This window comes from Populus euphratica, unplaced genomic scaffold (assembly GCF_000495115.2).
Source record: "Populus euphratica unplaced genomic scaffold, PopEup_1.0 scaffold92.1, whole genome shotgun sequence".
NCBI lineage: Eukaryota > Viridiplantae > Streptophyta > Magnoliopsida > Malpighiales > Salicaceae > Populus > Populus euphratica.
In genome coordinates, this window is record NW_011499974.1 from 635325 (window position 1) to 648524 (window position 13200).

Genomic DNA, 13200 nt, shown 5'->3' on the forward strand with positions numbered 1-13200 from the left:
TCTAGAAGATAATGATTGATGGAAATTTCCTATTACTCTTATATTATATTTATTTTATACTATATTCCTAAATTTTAAAATTAAATAGTTTTTGCAAGTAGAATAGATTATGATTACTTTTTAAGAACTATATTAAGAAGCAAGAAAGTTTTTTAGTAATTTATAATAAGGCTTATATAGCCTGTTTTGTTTTGTCCTCTTGTTTCTCACAGATGAAATGTTTTAATTATATTATAAATTTTCAACATATTCTTCTATTAATCAAGTATAGAATTCTTTACGGTGGTGGATGGTCAATTTAGAAGCTACAAATGCTAATATTCTTTCTGTGTTTTATGGTTTAACTTGGATTTATTTTAAAGACTAGCAATGGTTATAGCTGGATGGGTTTAACATACTGTTTATGTTTTTTTTTCCAGCAATATAAATGGTTTATTGGATCACAATATAAACCAATAAAGTTGGCTAAGTCTGATTGTGATGCAGTAAGAAAATCTCCATCTTGGGCCATTGATTCTTGGGATTTAGGGAAGTTTATTTTACTCTATTTTTAGATGGTTGCTTAATTTATCTATTGGGCATGTCTATCCTAATCTTTTCAATTAATTGAAACTCTATCTTTTATTGGGACAAGATAATCTATATTTAAATTTATTTTCCTTGTAGATCCTAGTTTTAGAGTTTCATGTGAACATAAAGCTGGTTATGTTCAATTAACTTTCATGGGCATAAGACTGTCTTTTTTCTTTCCTTATTTAATGTCAGTTTGTATAAAAAAAAATTAATTGAATGGTTTTCTTTCATTAAATCTGATATTGAGTTTTTTTTTTTGGATTGAAATTATAAGACCAAAATGAAATTTGGAGGTGACTGAATAATTTATCAATTAACTATAAATTTATTTTAATTGTTGCTAGGAAGTCAGTACTTCTTTGTTGTGAATTGTTGGTCCTATACTACCTTTTTATTGATCTGACTTTTGCTTAGCTAGATTTATTTACAATTAAGTTATTATTGATATGTTTTTTGTATCTTGTTGTTTTCCTCTTTGAACGAAAAGTATCTCATTGGAATATCCTTTTATACAAAGGCTCAGTTTTGTAGAAGTATTATGTCTTAACCATATAGATTCCTATTAAGTTATAGGTTTTAAGAGATAATATTTAGAGTACATTATAATTTAGTCTATGTATTTTTTATGATTTTATAAGTTACTCATTATATTTTTTAAAACCATTAGTTAGTTCCTCATTATAAATTAAATGTTAGTTATTTTGAAATTTCAAAATGCATTTATAATCTTGTTCAAGATTGAAATTTTTCAAGATAGATCTTAAAAGAAAAAAATTGTTATGAGAAGATAAGTGCTTAAAAAAATAAAAATATATATATAAGAACTTAATATTGAGTTTTTTTCAAACCAAATAGACCAATCATTATTTCACTAAAAACATAAGGATAAAATACTAGTTTACTCTAATAATTAAAAAGAAAGTGGATAAATAACAATATTATTTAAATTTGGATTCAATTAATAACCTATTACAATTCTTATATTTCTAATAAATTATTAAATCATGTAATTGAATTCAATTCTAATGCTTAAAATATATGTGAAAATGAATTCAATTAGAAAGCTTTACAAAATTTATGTGTTGAAGCTTGTTAATTAGTATCACCTCATTTTTTAACACATTTAATCCTTATCTAGAACTCTTTGATAGCCTTTTCACAGCAATTTCTTGTCTATCTTCTAGATTACCCTAAAAGAAAACGTTTATAAAATGCCAATTACATATAGCACTAAAAGTTTCCCTCTCATACATGAAGCATAACTCTATTGTTTCAGTAGACTACCGATAAAATCTATCAAGATCTAATATCTCATGTTAGAATTGTTGTAGATTTTTAAGGTTATTAAATAAATTTGCCAACTAGAACAACAGTGACCTTAAATAGTAGCCTAGTAAATCTTAAGAACATGACCTATGAACTTTAAAAGTACTAATTTCTTGGCTATATGTATGCGTGAGCTAAACAAATAATTAAAGTTTGTTTACATAGTACATATTTTATTTTAAAGGATTGTTTAAGTACTAGTAGTGAAAGAAGTATACTTATTTCTAAAAATGCTTATTAGTGTTATCATGTTAATTAGATTAATATGGATGATCGATCGTGGATGTATCGTTGTCTTATGGATGGTCCCCTTCGTCCTGAATACATTATAGGTATTAGAAGATTTATCAATTTTACATTTTTAATTGATAAAAATATATCTAGAGGAAAAATTAAATGTTCGTGTGTGAGGTGCAAAAATCAAAATTTTTTAAAGGAAGATGATGTTTGTAAGCATCTATTGATAAAAGGTTTTTTACCTTGTTATGAAAATTGGATTGTACATGGGGAGCTTTATGTTACAGAACTAATATTGGCTAGACCTTCATCAATTGGAATTAATCATATTATGAATGATATTTTTCTAGAAAATCCATATAAGAATTTGGTTATAAATGCAATGGAGGTTGGTGATGCATACTGTAATGATAATGTGTCTAGTCCTGTGGTAGTAGAGGAACTTCCAAATCCAGAGACAACTGATTTTTTTAAGTTTTTGAAAGCTAGGGAGGCGCTTTTGTGGGATAGGTGTACCAAGCAATCCAAATTATCTGTTTATGTATAATTGCTTAATATGAAGTCGACTTTAAATTTGACTCAGACTACTTTCAATAAATTTATTGATTTTATAAAAAGTTGCATGTCTAATGATGAAAATTTGGTATCAAATTTTTATGATGCCAAGAAATTTATGCGGCCACTTGGACTTGGTTATGAGAAATATGATGTGTGTCCTAATTATTGTATGTTGCACTATGGAGCAGGTGCAATGAAAATAAATTGTGATTTTTGTAAAAGTTCACGATACAAACCTAGAAATCCGATTAGTAAAGGTTCCAATAAGGCGGCAAAGCAACTCCAATGCTTTCCCTTGACACCAAGGCTTCAGAGACTATTCATGTCTCCACATCATGCCAAAAATATAACATGATATCATTTTCACAAGTCAGATAATGGAGTTATGGTACACCCATCTAATGGGGAGGCATAGAAAGATTTTAATTGTGTCCACTTAAACTTTGCATCAGATCCTAGAAATATTTGGTTAGGGTTACGCACTGATGAGTTTTGTCCATTTAACAAGTTTTCAAATGCATACTCTTGTTGACCAGCAATTATGACTATTTATAATTTACCTCCATGGAAATGCATGACTAGACCATTCATATTTTTGACAATGATGATTCCTAGGCCAAAGAATCTGAGAAAAAAGCTTGATGTTTTCCTAAGATATTTAATTGATGAGTTAAAGAATTTGTGGTCTATTGGTGTTGAAACATATAATATATATAGAAAGGAGAATTTTTATTTAAAGGCAGCTTTGACATGGATCATTAGTGACTTTCCAACATATGGAATGTTATGGGGTTAGAGTTCTCATGGTAATCTATCTTTCCAGCATATAGCATAGCAAGGCTTTTAGATTAAAAAATGGAGGGAAAACTATATTTTTTTTTATTGTTATTGACAATTCCTACACATGAACCACCCATATAAATGTCAATTTGCTAAGTTTTTGAAAGAAGTAATTGAAAGGCTCCCTTCTTTACCTTGTCCATCTAGTTTGGAAATGTTAAACGAAATGTCCAAGTTTATTAAGGGATATAATGGAAGTTTATCATATAATGATAAAATTCCTGGCTTTGGTGTTAAACACAATTAGGTAGAGAAGAGCATTTTTTGAGAGCTTTCATATTGGCATACAAATTTGATTCATCATAATCTTGATGTCATGCATATTGAGAAAAATTACTTTGACAATATTTTTTATACAGTAATGAATTGTCCTAATAGAAATAAGGATAATTTAAAAGCTATGTTAGATATTCAGTTGTATTGTAAAAAGTTAAATTTATATTTGTAACAAGATAAGAGTGGTCAGGTTTACAAACCTAAAAACACTTATTGTTTACACAAAAAACAACAAGAAGAAGTTTTGTCATGGATGAAGGAATTATCATTTCTCGATGGTTATACTTCAAGCATTTCATGATATGTGAAAGAGGCACAATGTAAGGTTTCAAGGATGAAGAGTCATAACTGTCATGTCTTCACTCAAAGACTTCTTCCAACCGCTTTTCGACGTTACTTATCTAAGCCATTTTGGGAGGTATTAACTAAACTATTCGTATTTTTTTAAGATATTTGTACAACAAATTTAAATGTCCAACACATGGAGTTAATACAAATGAATATAATCGAAATAATTTACAAAATTAAAAGGATTTTCCTCTATCCTTATTTGACTCCATGAAATACTTGACGATACATCTACCTTTTGAGGCAAAAGTTAGTGGACCTATTCAATATCGATGGATGTATCCATTTGAACAGTATGCTTTCATATTATGTTAATTTTATTCCCCTTTTATTTTAAAAAATAAAGTAATTGACAGAAATGATATAGGTATATGTTTTATTTGAAGAAAAAAGTGACCAACAAAGTTAAAGTTGAGGGTTCCATATATGAAGTATACTTGATTAATGAAATTACCAATTTTGCATCTTATTATTTTGGTGATGACATGCAAATAATTTGGAATCAAGTTCCACAGAATGATGATGGTGGCCTTAAAAATCTAGATGGACATCTCTTTATTTTTTTCCTATCTAAGAAAAAAAATATCCTAAAGATTTTATAGAAGACAGTTGTCACATGCTAAAATGCAAATTATACATAAGTATGTGATATTCAATTGTCAAGAACTAAAGCCTTATTTAGAGCAAGTATGAAATATTATTTTGTACTTAATTTATAATAATTTAATATTTTAAAATTTGAGGCAATGTTGTCAAGAGCTAAAGTCACAACAACCATATGTGAGTGATGTTAAAATTGAAAATTATAGGAAGAGATCTTTCCAAATTGGTTAAAAAATAATGTAAGTATTTTAATAAAATTAATTTATATTTTATATCAATTAGTTACTTTAAAAAAATTACTAATCTCTTTTAAATCAATATTTGTTATGGAGTTAACTATTATGCTAAGTGGAATACTAATCTAACAGAATTGAAAATCAACCTTTTGGACTTGCTATGGGCCTTTCAACTTCAGTGAAATGTTATAATGAGTATTATGTGAATGATTTTAAATTTCATACTCAAAGTTATGATCGTTTTAAAAAGATAATGAATAGTGGAGTTTGTGTGAAAGAAAGTTGTTATGATGATAATGGATGTGATTATTATTGAATGCTTAAAGAATTTATTCAGCTAAAATACTTGGAGAGTAAGTGCAAGTTATTTATATTTAAATGTAATTGGTATGATACAAAATGAGGGATTAAAGAGCATCGTTTGAATGTTTTGGTTGAAATCAAGCATATATCTTGACTACATGGAAATGAAAATTTTGTGTTAGCATAATGACACAACCAAAAGATTGATGTCTTCTCCCAAGTGTAGAAATATCGAAGTAATAAATAACCCAACAAGACCATAATCAAACCACAAGGAGGTTAATTATATAAATTATTGTATTATTACACCATTAGTGTAATATTTTCACCTTGAAATAATAAACTTAGCTAAACATAATAAAAGAGATAACCATAAATAAACAAGATAAGAACATAAATAAAATAAAAGTTAACTAAGTAAATAAAAGGAAATGGAAGGCATAAACGAGATATTAATGAAAACAAAACTTAAGCATTACAAAGATACAAAGAGAGAAAGCAAAAGTATGATCTTAATATGGAAATCAAGATACCTAAATGTATGGCAAATACCTCTTTTTATAGGTCAAAATTAGGAACTGTTGATTTGATGACTAATTGTTAAGTGAGGGGTCAACTCTTGACTTGGTGACAATTCTTATCTTCTTGTCTGCCCAAAACATCATTGATAACGTTAGAATTTGAACCAAACCTCCACATAAAAATTATAGAAAATTATCTCAACTTTCTAGGTAAAAAAAATTGAGGTTATTTGGACTTCTAGAACTCTAGATATGGGTTGAAAACTAAACAATTTCTAGGCTGCAAGACAGATTCAGACTTTTTTATTATTGTTACAATTTAAACTTGAAAACAACTTTTTCAAATCTTTAACTCCACATAAAAGTTGTAGGCTTATGTCTTACCTTTTTATCCACTAAAGTAGACCTAAATATGAGATCTACGGCTTCAAATATAACCCAAGTACTGAATAGTATTTCGGTTTGGACTACACCAACATCTTTTTCTTAAGTTTGACCATCTCTTTATCCTTTCAATTTCAGTACTTAAACTCATCAATTAATCATTTTATTTACATGATAGGCTTTCATTTAAGATGAATATTTACCACAAATTAAAGATATTTTATATTATTATATATGTTATTATAAAACATGTTTTAGTTAAGGAGTTATTGATACTTCAAGTGCAAAATGATGATATAAAACCTTGATAAAAATATACTTTTAAGTACTAATCACACAACAATATCAACAAGTCTATTAAAGATATCCACCTGATAATAAATCCTCTGAATGGTGGACGGTTATTAAAACAACTGCTAGAAGTTGTTATAATATTAACATGGGTGAATTTATTGAAGATGCTAAAAATATGAGATCATTTGATATTGATCAATCATAAAAAATTTCTCAACCATGTCATGTCCTTCCTAGTCAAATACTTGATAATCCAAAAATATACTTGTTGAATTATCTTATTATGAAGAAATCAGTCAACATGAATTGCTTTAACTTGATATAAATTAGGGGAAAAAGATGAAAAAGTTGTGGAAGAAGAAAAAAAAAGTTGATGATAATGATGATTGTGGTGATGGTGGTGACGACAATGACATGGTTTTATATGATGATGATGACATGGTTAGGAGTAATGATAATAATTAGCACTAGTTAATTATATTTTGTAGTATATGTAATGAATTATGTTTACTAGATGTATGGATGATTTCATATTATTTCTTTGTATTATTTTATAAGTTTAGGCTTTCAATGTTATTTCTTTATTATTTTATTTAAGTGTGTGTTCTAAATCATATTAAATATATCATTTTCATTGACCTTTGAAACCATATCTAACCTTTCAAGTATTAATTTTTAAATTGTGATTATGATATTATAGTTTATTTTGTGATTCATTTTATTATTAATATATGCTAAGGTATGAATGAAAGGGTTTTTTCTGCTCAATGTTTTTATTTATAAGAAGAAACATTTAGGTAAGTGTACTCATAATTTTAATTTCTATTTAATTAATTATTCAGTTTATTATTATTATTATTATTATTATTTGTATTAATTTACTTTTGACAATTTAAAATTCATGGCTGACCTGATGAAGATTGCAAGGACTACTTTGAGTTCCAAATTACTATCATAGAATAAGGAATACCTTGCAAAACTGGTTATTGATGCAATTATGAGTTTACAGGTGAACATTGATTTTTAATAATAGCTTACTAGCTATTAATATATATTATAAAAGAGACCGTTCACTGCTTATTGCCTGAAATTTTAAATTTTTTCAGTAATATATTTTTAAATAATTTTTTTTAAAATTAATTATTATGACGCTGCAACTAAATATCCACGTAATGAAGTCCACGAGCCAGAAGAGACACCATATTGTTGCCAGTACACACACACACGTATATATAATAATAGCACTTACTGGGTAGGTATCGCGACCCTTGAGATCTTGTTTTTTAATGTAAAAGTTGTGTAGGTTTTTCAATCTGATAATCTATATTATGCTTTTCTATAATATTTAAATTGTTAAAATATGTTAATCACCCACAATAACGCTCTCCCATTGTTGATCATCTCCATAACTGTAGTCACTCCCCCCTTTCATCATCCCCTTCCTTCCCTCTCGTTGCCACCGTCTTCATCAAATTACGGCCACAAAATCAGGGCCGGCACAAGACGGTGCCAGCACAAGAAACCACCATGACCACCCAAGCAATCAATATTACAAAAGGTGGGTACTGCTTGGAAAGTAAAACCTTTCAAAGTCTTAGACCAACTGCTACTCCACCACCACCGCAACAACCTCTCTCCATAACCCAATTCATCCTTTCTCTCCTCCACTCCTCTGCCATCCCAACCACCCAAAAAAACTACCTTATCATGCCCTCCACGGGTCAATCTCTCACTTACTCTCAAGCCATCAACCAGATTTACTCTCTTTCTTCATCGCTCAAGAGTTACTACAATTTAAACAAGAACGATGTCTCTTTTATCCTCTGCCCGCCCTCTCTCCACGTCCCCATTATTTATCTCTCTCTTTTTTATCTAGGTGTCACCATCTCTCCTGCCAACCCCCTAAGTTCGAACTCCGAGCTGACTCACCAAATCCAACTCAGCAAACCCAAGATCGCATTTGCTACTTCCCAAACTGCCCACAAGCTTCCTTCTTTTCCCCTTGGCACAATCCTCATTGACTCCCCTGAGTTCATCTCCTTGTTGACTCAAATCTCCAAACGAGACACTGCTACCAACCTCGTTGAAGTGAGTCAATCCGACATGGCAGCGATCCTATATTCCTCGGGAACAACTGGGAGAGTCAAAGGCGTGCCATTGACTCACACGAACGTAATAGCTTCAATCACGGCTTTTGAAATGAGCTCTGTAGAACTTGACCCACATGCGGTTTCGTTGCTTACGCTGCCTTTGTTTCATGTTTTTGGCTTCTTTTTGTTGATAAATGAATTTCGGTGGGGGAGGACGTTGGTTTTGACGGAGAGGTTTGATTTTGAGCAAGTGTTGAAGCTTGTAGAGAGATATAGAGTGAGTGACATGCCTGTGTCGCCAACCATTATTCTGAGATTACTGAAATCGGATTTGACTAACAAGTATGATTTGAGCTCATTGCGGAGGTTTAGTTGCGGTGGCGCGCCATTGAGTAAAGAGGTTGCAGAAAAATTCAAAAGGAAATTTCCACAGGCTGAAATAATGCAGGCAAGCTCTTTTTTATCCTTCCTTTTAACTGAATGCAGGATTTTCATTTTTCACAAAGTTAATGTATAGCAATATTAATGTTGTTGAGTAATTAATGATCGTGTCTTATACTTGAGATTTAGGGGTATGGATTAACGGAGGCTGGAGCTATATCTAGGATAATAGAACCTGAAGAATGTAGCCAGCGTGCTTCTGTTGGTCGGTTGTTTGGAAATATGGAAGCCAAAATTGTTGATCCTCTGACTGGAGAGGCCTTTGGTCCTGGCGAGAGAGGGGAGCTTTGGTTGCGAGGGCCATCCATTATGAAAGGTAGTGAACATTGACTTGTTGATTGTTACCTTTCTTCTTTAATGTGTTTCGAAGTGTTATTCTTTTGGTGTGGAAAACAAAAGAGCTGCAGTACTGGACTGCACTTCAACAGTACAGCGTTTCGCTGTGGTTTTACATTACAAAGAGCATTGTGTCAGCGTTTTGCTGACATGCTTTGAATCTGCCTCAATTAATAAGAATATGCATCTTGTACCATTGCATATAGCCTTAATGGTTCTTTGCTGCTTTGTCGTTTGATTTTGTAATTGGAACCTGGCATGCCTTCATACAACCCTTCTCATCTTTTCTTAATCCACCTGCATCTTATACATGTATGCAACTGCTTTGACATTGTTTGGGATGGACCAGAGATACCTTCTAGGCAAATCGCAATGCATATTTGCATCAGGGTATTAATATCGAAATGTGCTGCAGGTTATCTGAAAGGGGAAGAACGTTCCATGACTAGGAAAGCAATAGTCTATACCGTGGAAAATCTTAGTTTGGCCGCATAAATACCTCAGCATGCATCTTCTTCCTAGTAGAATTCTCTAATAATCTGTTCTTGATGCTAAAAATGATGGTTTTAGTACAGGTTATGTAGGAGATGAGAAGGCAACTGCCGAAACCTTCGATTCAGAAGGGTGGTTAAAGACCGGGGATCTTTGTTTCTTTGACTCCGAGGGCTTCCTCTACATTGTTGATAGGCTAAAGGAACTGATAAAGTACAAGGCATATCAGGTGATCGAATTATCCCATGCCCTTTCCAGTATAGTATTGACTTCAATAAATGTTAGGATCGTAAATCTCATTCTAATTTTAGAAATATTGTTGTCTTGTCACATCTTTGATAACTTGTAGGTGCCCCCTGTTGAGTTGGAACGATTGCTGCTGTCTAATCCTGAGATTGCCGATGCTGCTGTAATTCCGTAAGTGGTCTCTTCTGCTTCTCGTGCTGAGAACTTCATGTTGGTGTAATAAGCATGCGAAATGTTGTTTAATTACGCGTCATATGTTTCTGCATTGTAGCAGTTGCTGACAACAAATTAATCTCTCTTTCAAACAAACATATCCCCAGAGCTCTCTTTTGATTGAATAACTCATTGTTTTCGTTTCTTTGAGATATAAGTTGTATTGAAGCATGGACAAGAAACCGATGTGCATAGAATCATATGTCCAGAGAGAGATGGAGAGAGGGAGGTAGCATTTGAGATCCAACATGTTTCAAAAATGAAACTTGTTAGAGAATTTTAGGCCAACTGTTATATTTTTAGGAGTGTTGGAAGCACATTTCAAAGAAATAAGAGAAATCAAGTTTAATAAGTTGGTTTTGTTTTAATTAGATGCATTTTGAAAGAATGGACAATAATAGCAAACATATAATTTTTTTTTTAATGTAGTGTGATAGACATGTAAGTATAAAATTGAATAAAACAAATTAAAAAAATTCCATTCAACTCAAAGTAGTATGATAAATATGTAATCTAAGTAATAAATAACAAGTTTATCCAATTAACTCATAAAATTCATGAATTAAGTTTTGATTTTTCAATCTTGGATGAATAGTGAGATTACTTAAATGCTCTTCAAGTAAAATTAAAAAAATAAAAAAGCCTCATATACCGTAGCACCATGTTCTTCTTTTTCTTTTCTTTTTTCTTTTTTCTTTTTTTTGTCTCTAAGAGTATTTTATTATTTTTAATGTTTATTAAAAAGCAAAAGGAGTCTATATATTACGCCGGGCCTAATGTTATTTGATTTAGGAACAAAATAGTCATTTTAGTCTTCTAGTCCACAATAAAATGAGCATGGTGCTACAGTAATGACACTGTATAAACTCCCCTTCTCTTTTACTATACCTGTATTATAGAAAGTAGGCAGCATGCATGTCTGGTATTCTTGATCTTGTGTTGCTTTTCGGCAGTTTAGTGAACCGGGAAGAAGATATTCTTAGCTCGTTTATTGAGGAAGCAAAAGAGATTCTTCTGTTGGGAATGGCAATGAGAGACTTTACTTTTTGAAATCATTAATGGATAGTTTGCTAGTGGTGGTATTACACAAAAACACTTCGACTGATGAAATTTCTGAATTGAACTGAGATTCTTTTGGCCATTGAACTGCGTGTAATGGTGGATCAGGCCAGGCTTTCTTTTCTTGACTGATATGGAGATAGCAGCAGTAAAATTTGTAGCTCGATAGTTTAAGTGCTAATGATAGATTGAAGGTGTGTTTAGTGTCATTGTTATTGCAGTGAATAGCCTGCCTTCACAATTTCGTTTGTTTCCTCATAATTGGTTTGTTTTTGAAGATACAGATCCACTCATTTCATTGGTTTTGGTATCTTGGACCAGGTATCCTGATGAAGAGGCAGGGCAAATTCCCATGGCCTGTGTGGTGAGGAAACCTGGAAGCAGTATTACCGAGGCTCAAATCATGGATTCCATTGCAAAACAGGCAAGCTTCTAGTTTTAAGTTTCATTATTTTTCCCTCTTTCATATTAAGATGCATGCACTTAGAAGGCAGGTCTATGGATAAGTCTGCACGAAATCTTGCTCTCGTTGCATAAAATGATAGGAAGAATAATTTAGCCCCGTTTTAATTTAAAAAGCATGTACTTTAAGGCAATACATAGATTACTGCAAACTTATGATAATGATTTCATGCAATCCATAACAAGATTGATAATGAATTCCGAAAAATCAAGATAAATTTAACATGATATAATTAAAACTTGTTTTAAAAATAATAATTTCCACCCTACAAACATCAATTTACAAACAAGAAGTCTAAGAAAAATATTTTGGAGCCAATTAATCTTCAGTAAATTAAATTAATTTAGTTTGTTATAAAACTAAAAATTATAAGAATCTCTTTCTATTATTAAATCTTAATATTTTATTTTTATAAGGCTATTTTTATTCTTGAAAATAAAACTGTAATATTAATTGGTCAAAGACGCACCTAATTTAACTAAATAACGCACAAACTAATTAAAATAAAATTTAAAAATAATAAAAATAAATAAAATAATAATTTAAAATTATTTTCACTTTTTATCATATATAATAATGAAAAATACACAAAATAAATAATTATTAAAAAATTCTAGCGAAACAAAAACATGATGCCTTATAAAATAAAAATTAAATTTCTATCAATTAATTCTTTTTATTTAAGATTTGATTTTATAAAAATCAGTAAATCAAAGATTACCACATGGACTCCTTGTAAAAATATTTGCAACGCAACAATGGAAGGGCGAAGCGAGAATCTTCTCCTGATGTTGCATAAAATGACAAATTGAGTAGTTGGTTTGTCTAGCCATGTGGAATATGCACTCACTTGAGGCCTCTAATTTCTTTCCCCAGGTTGCACCATACAAGAAGATAAGACGAGTGGCTTTCACTGGTACGATCCCCAGATCTCCTGCCGGAAAGATCTTGAGACGGGAGCTCATCAGTCATGCTCTCTCCGGTGCTCTGTAAATTATAATATATTTGTTTAAAAAAAAGGGTTTGAGTTGTTTTGTTATTACTTTTGGGAGCTGCAAAAAATTCTGTTTGGATTTCGTAACACTTACTTACAATTGTTAGATAATAATATGTAAATCAGTGAGATAAAGTGATTGCTTTTAAAATATTTTATATTTAAAAATATATTAAAATAATTTTTTTTATTTTTTAAAATTAAATTTTAAAATCAGCATATTAAAATAATTTTAAATTTTTTGAAAAAAATTAATTTAAATTTTCCCGCAAAAAATAAACATACTAATAAAGTTTGTTTTATACCGTGTTTGGAAATGCGGTTTAAATTATATACTCTTAAATTTCAAAATTATTTTTTATATATA

General features: G+C 30.6%; 1 protein-coding gene across 1 annotated transcript; it reads left to right on the forward strand.

Annotated features, from left to right (window-relative positions):
* Window positions 1-7818: 7818 nt before the first annotated feature.
* LOC105139451 (4-coumarate--CoA ligase-like 9) lies at window positions 7819-12968 on the forward strand. The gene is made up of 6 exons (XM_011045885.1): window positions 7819-9037; window positions 9160-9346; window positions 9942-10087; window positions 10208-10275; window positions 11698-11800; window positions 12716-12968. The coding sequence occupies exons 1-6, from the start codon at window positions 8027-8029 to the stop codon at window positions 12830-12832; spliced, it is 1632 nt and encodes a 543-aa protein (XP_011044187.1). The 5' UTR covers window positions 7819-8026; the 3' UTR covers window positions 12833-12968.
* The last annotated feature ends 232 nt before the right edge of the window (window positions 12969-13200 follow it).

What these genes read in the sequence shown, in the direction of transcription:
- LOC105139451 (XM_011045885.1), top strand. Translation starts at nt 8,027, where the DNA reads ATGACCACCCAAGCAATCAATATTACAAAAGGTGGGTACTGCTTGGAA. An exon ending in CACAGGCTGAAATAATGCAG is followed by an intron (nt 9,038 to 9,159) that starts GCAAGCTCTTTT and finishes CTTGAGATTTAG; the next exon opens with GGGTATGGATTAACGGAGGC. An exon ending in GCCGATGCTGCTGTAATTCC is followed by an intron (nt 10,276 to 11,697) that starts GTAAGTGGTCTC and finishes ATCTTGGACCAG; the next exon opens with GTATCCTGATGAAGAGGCAG.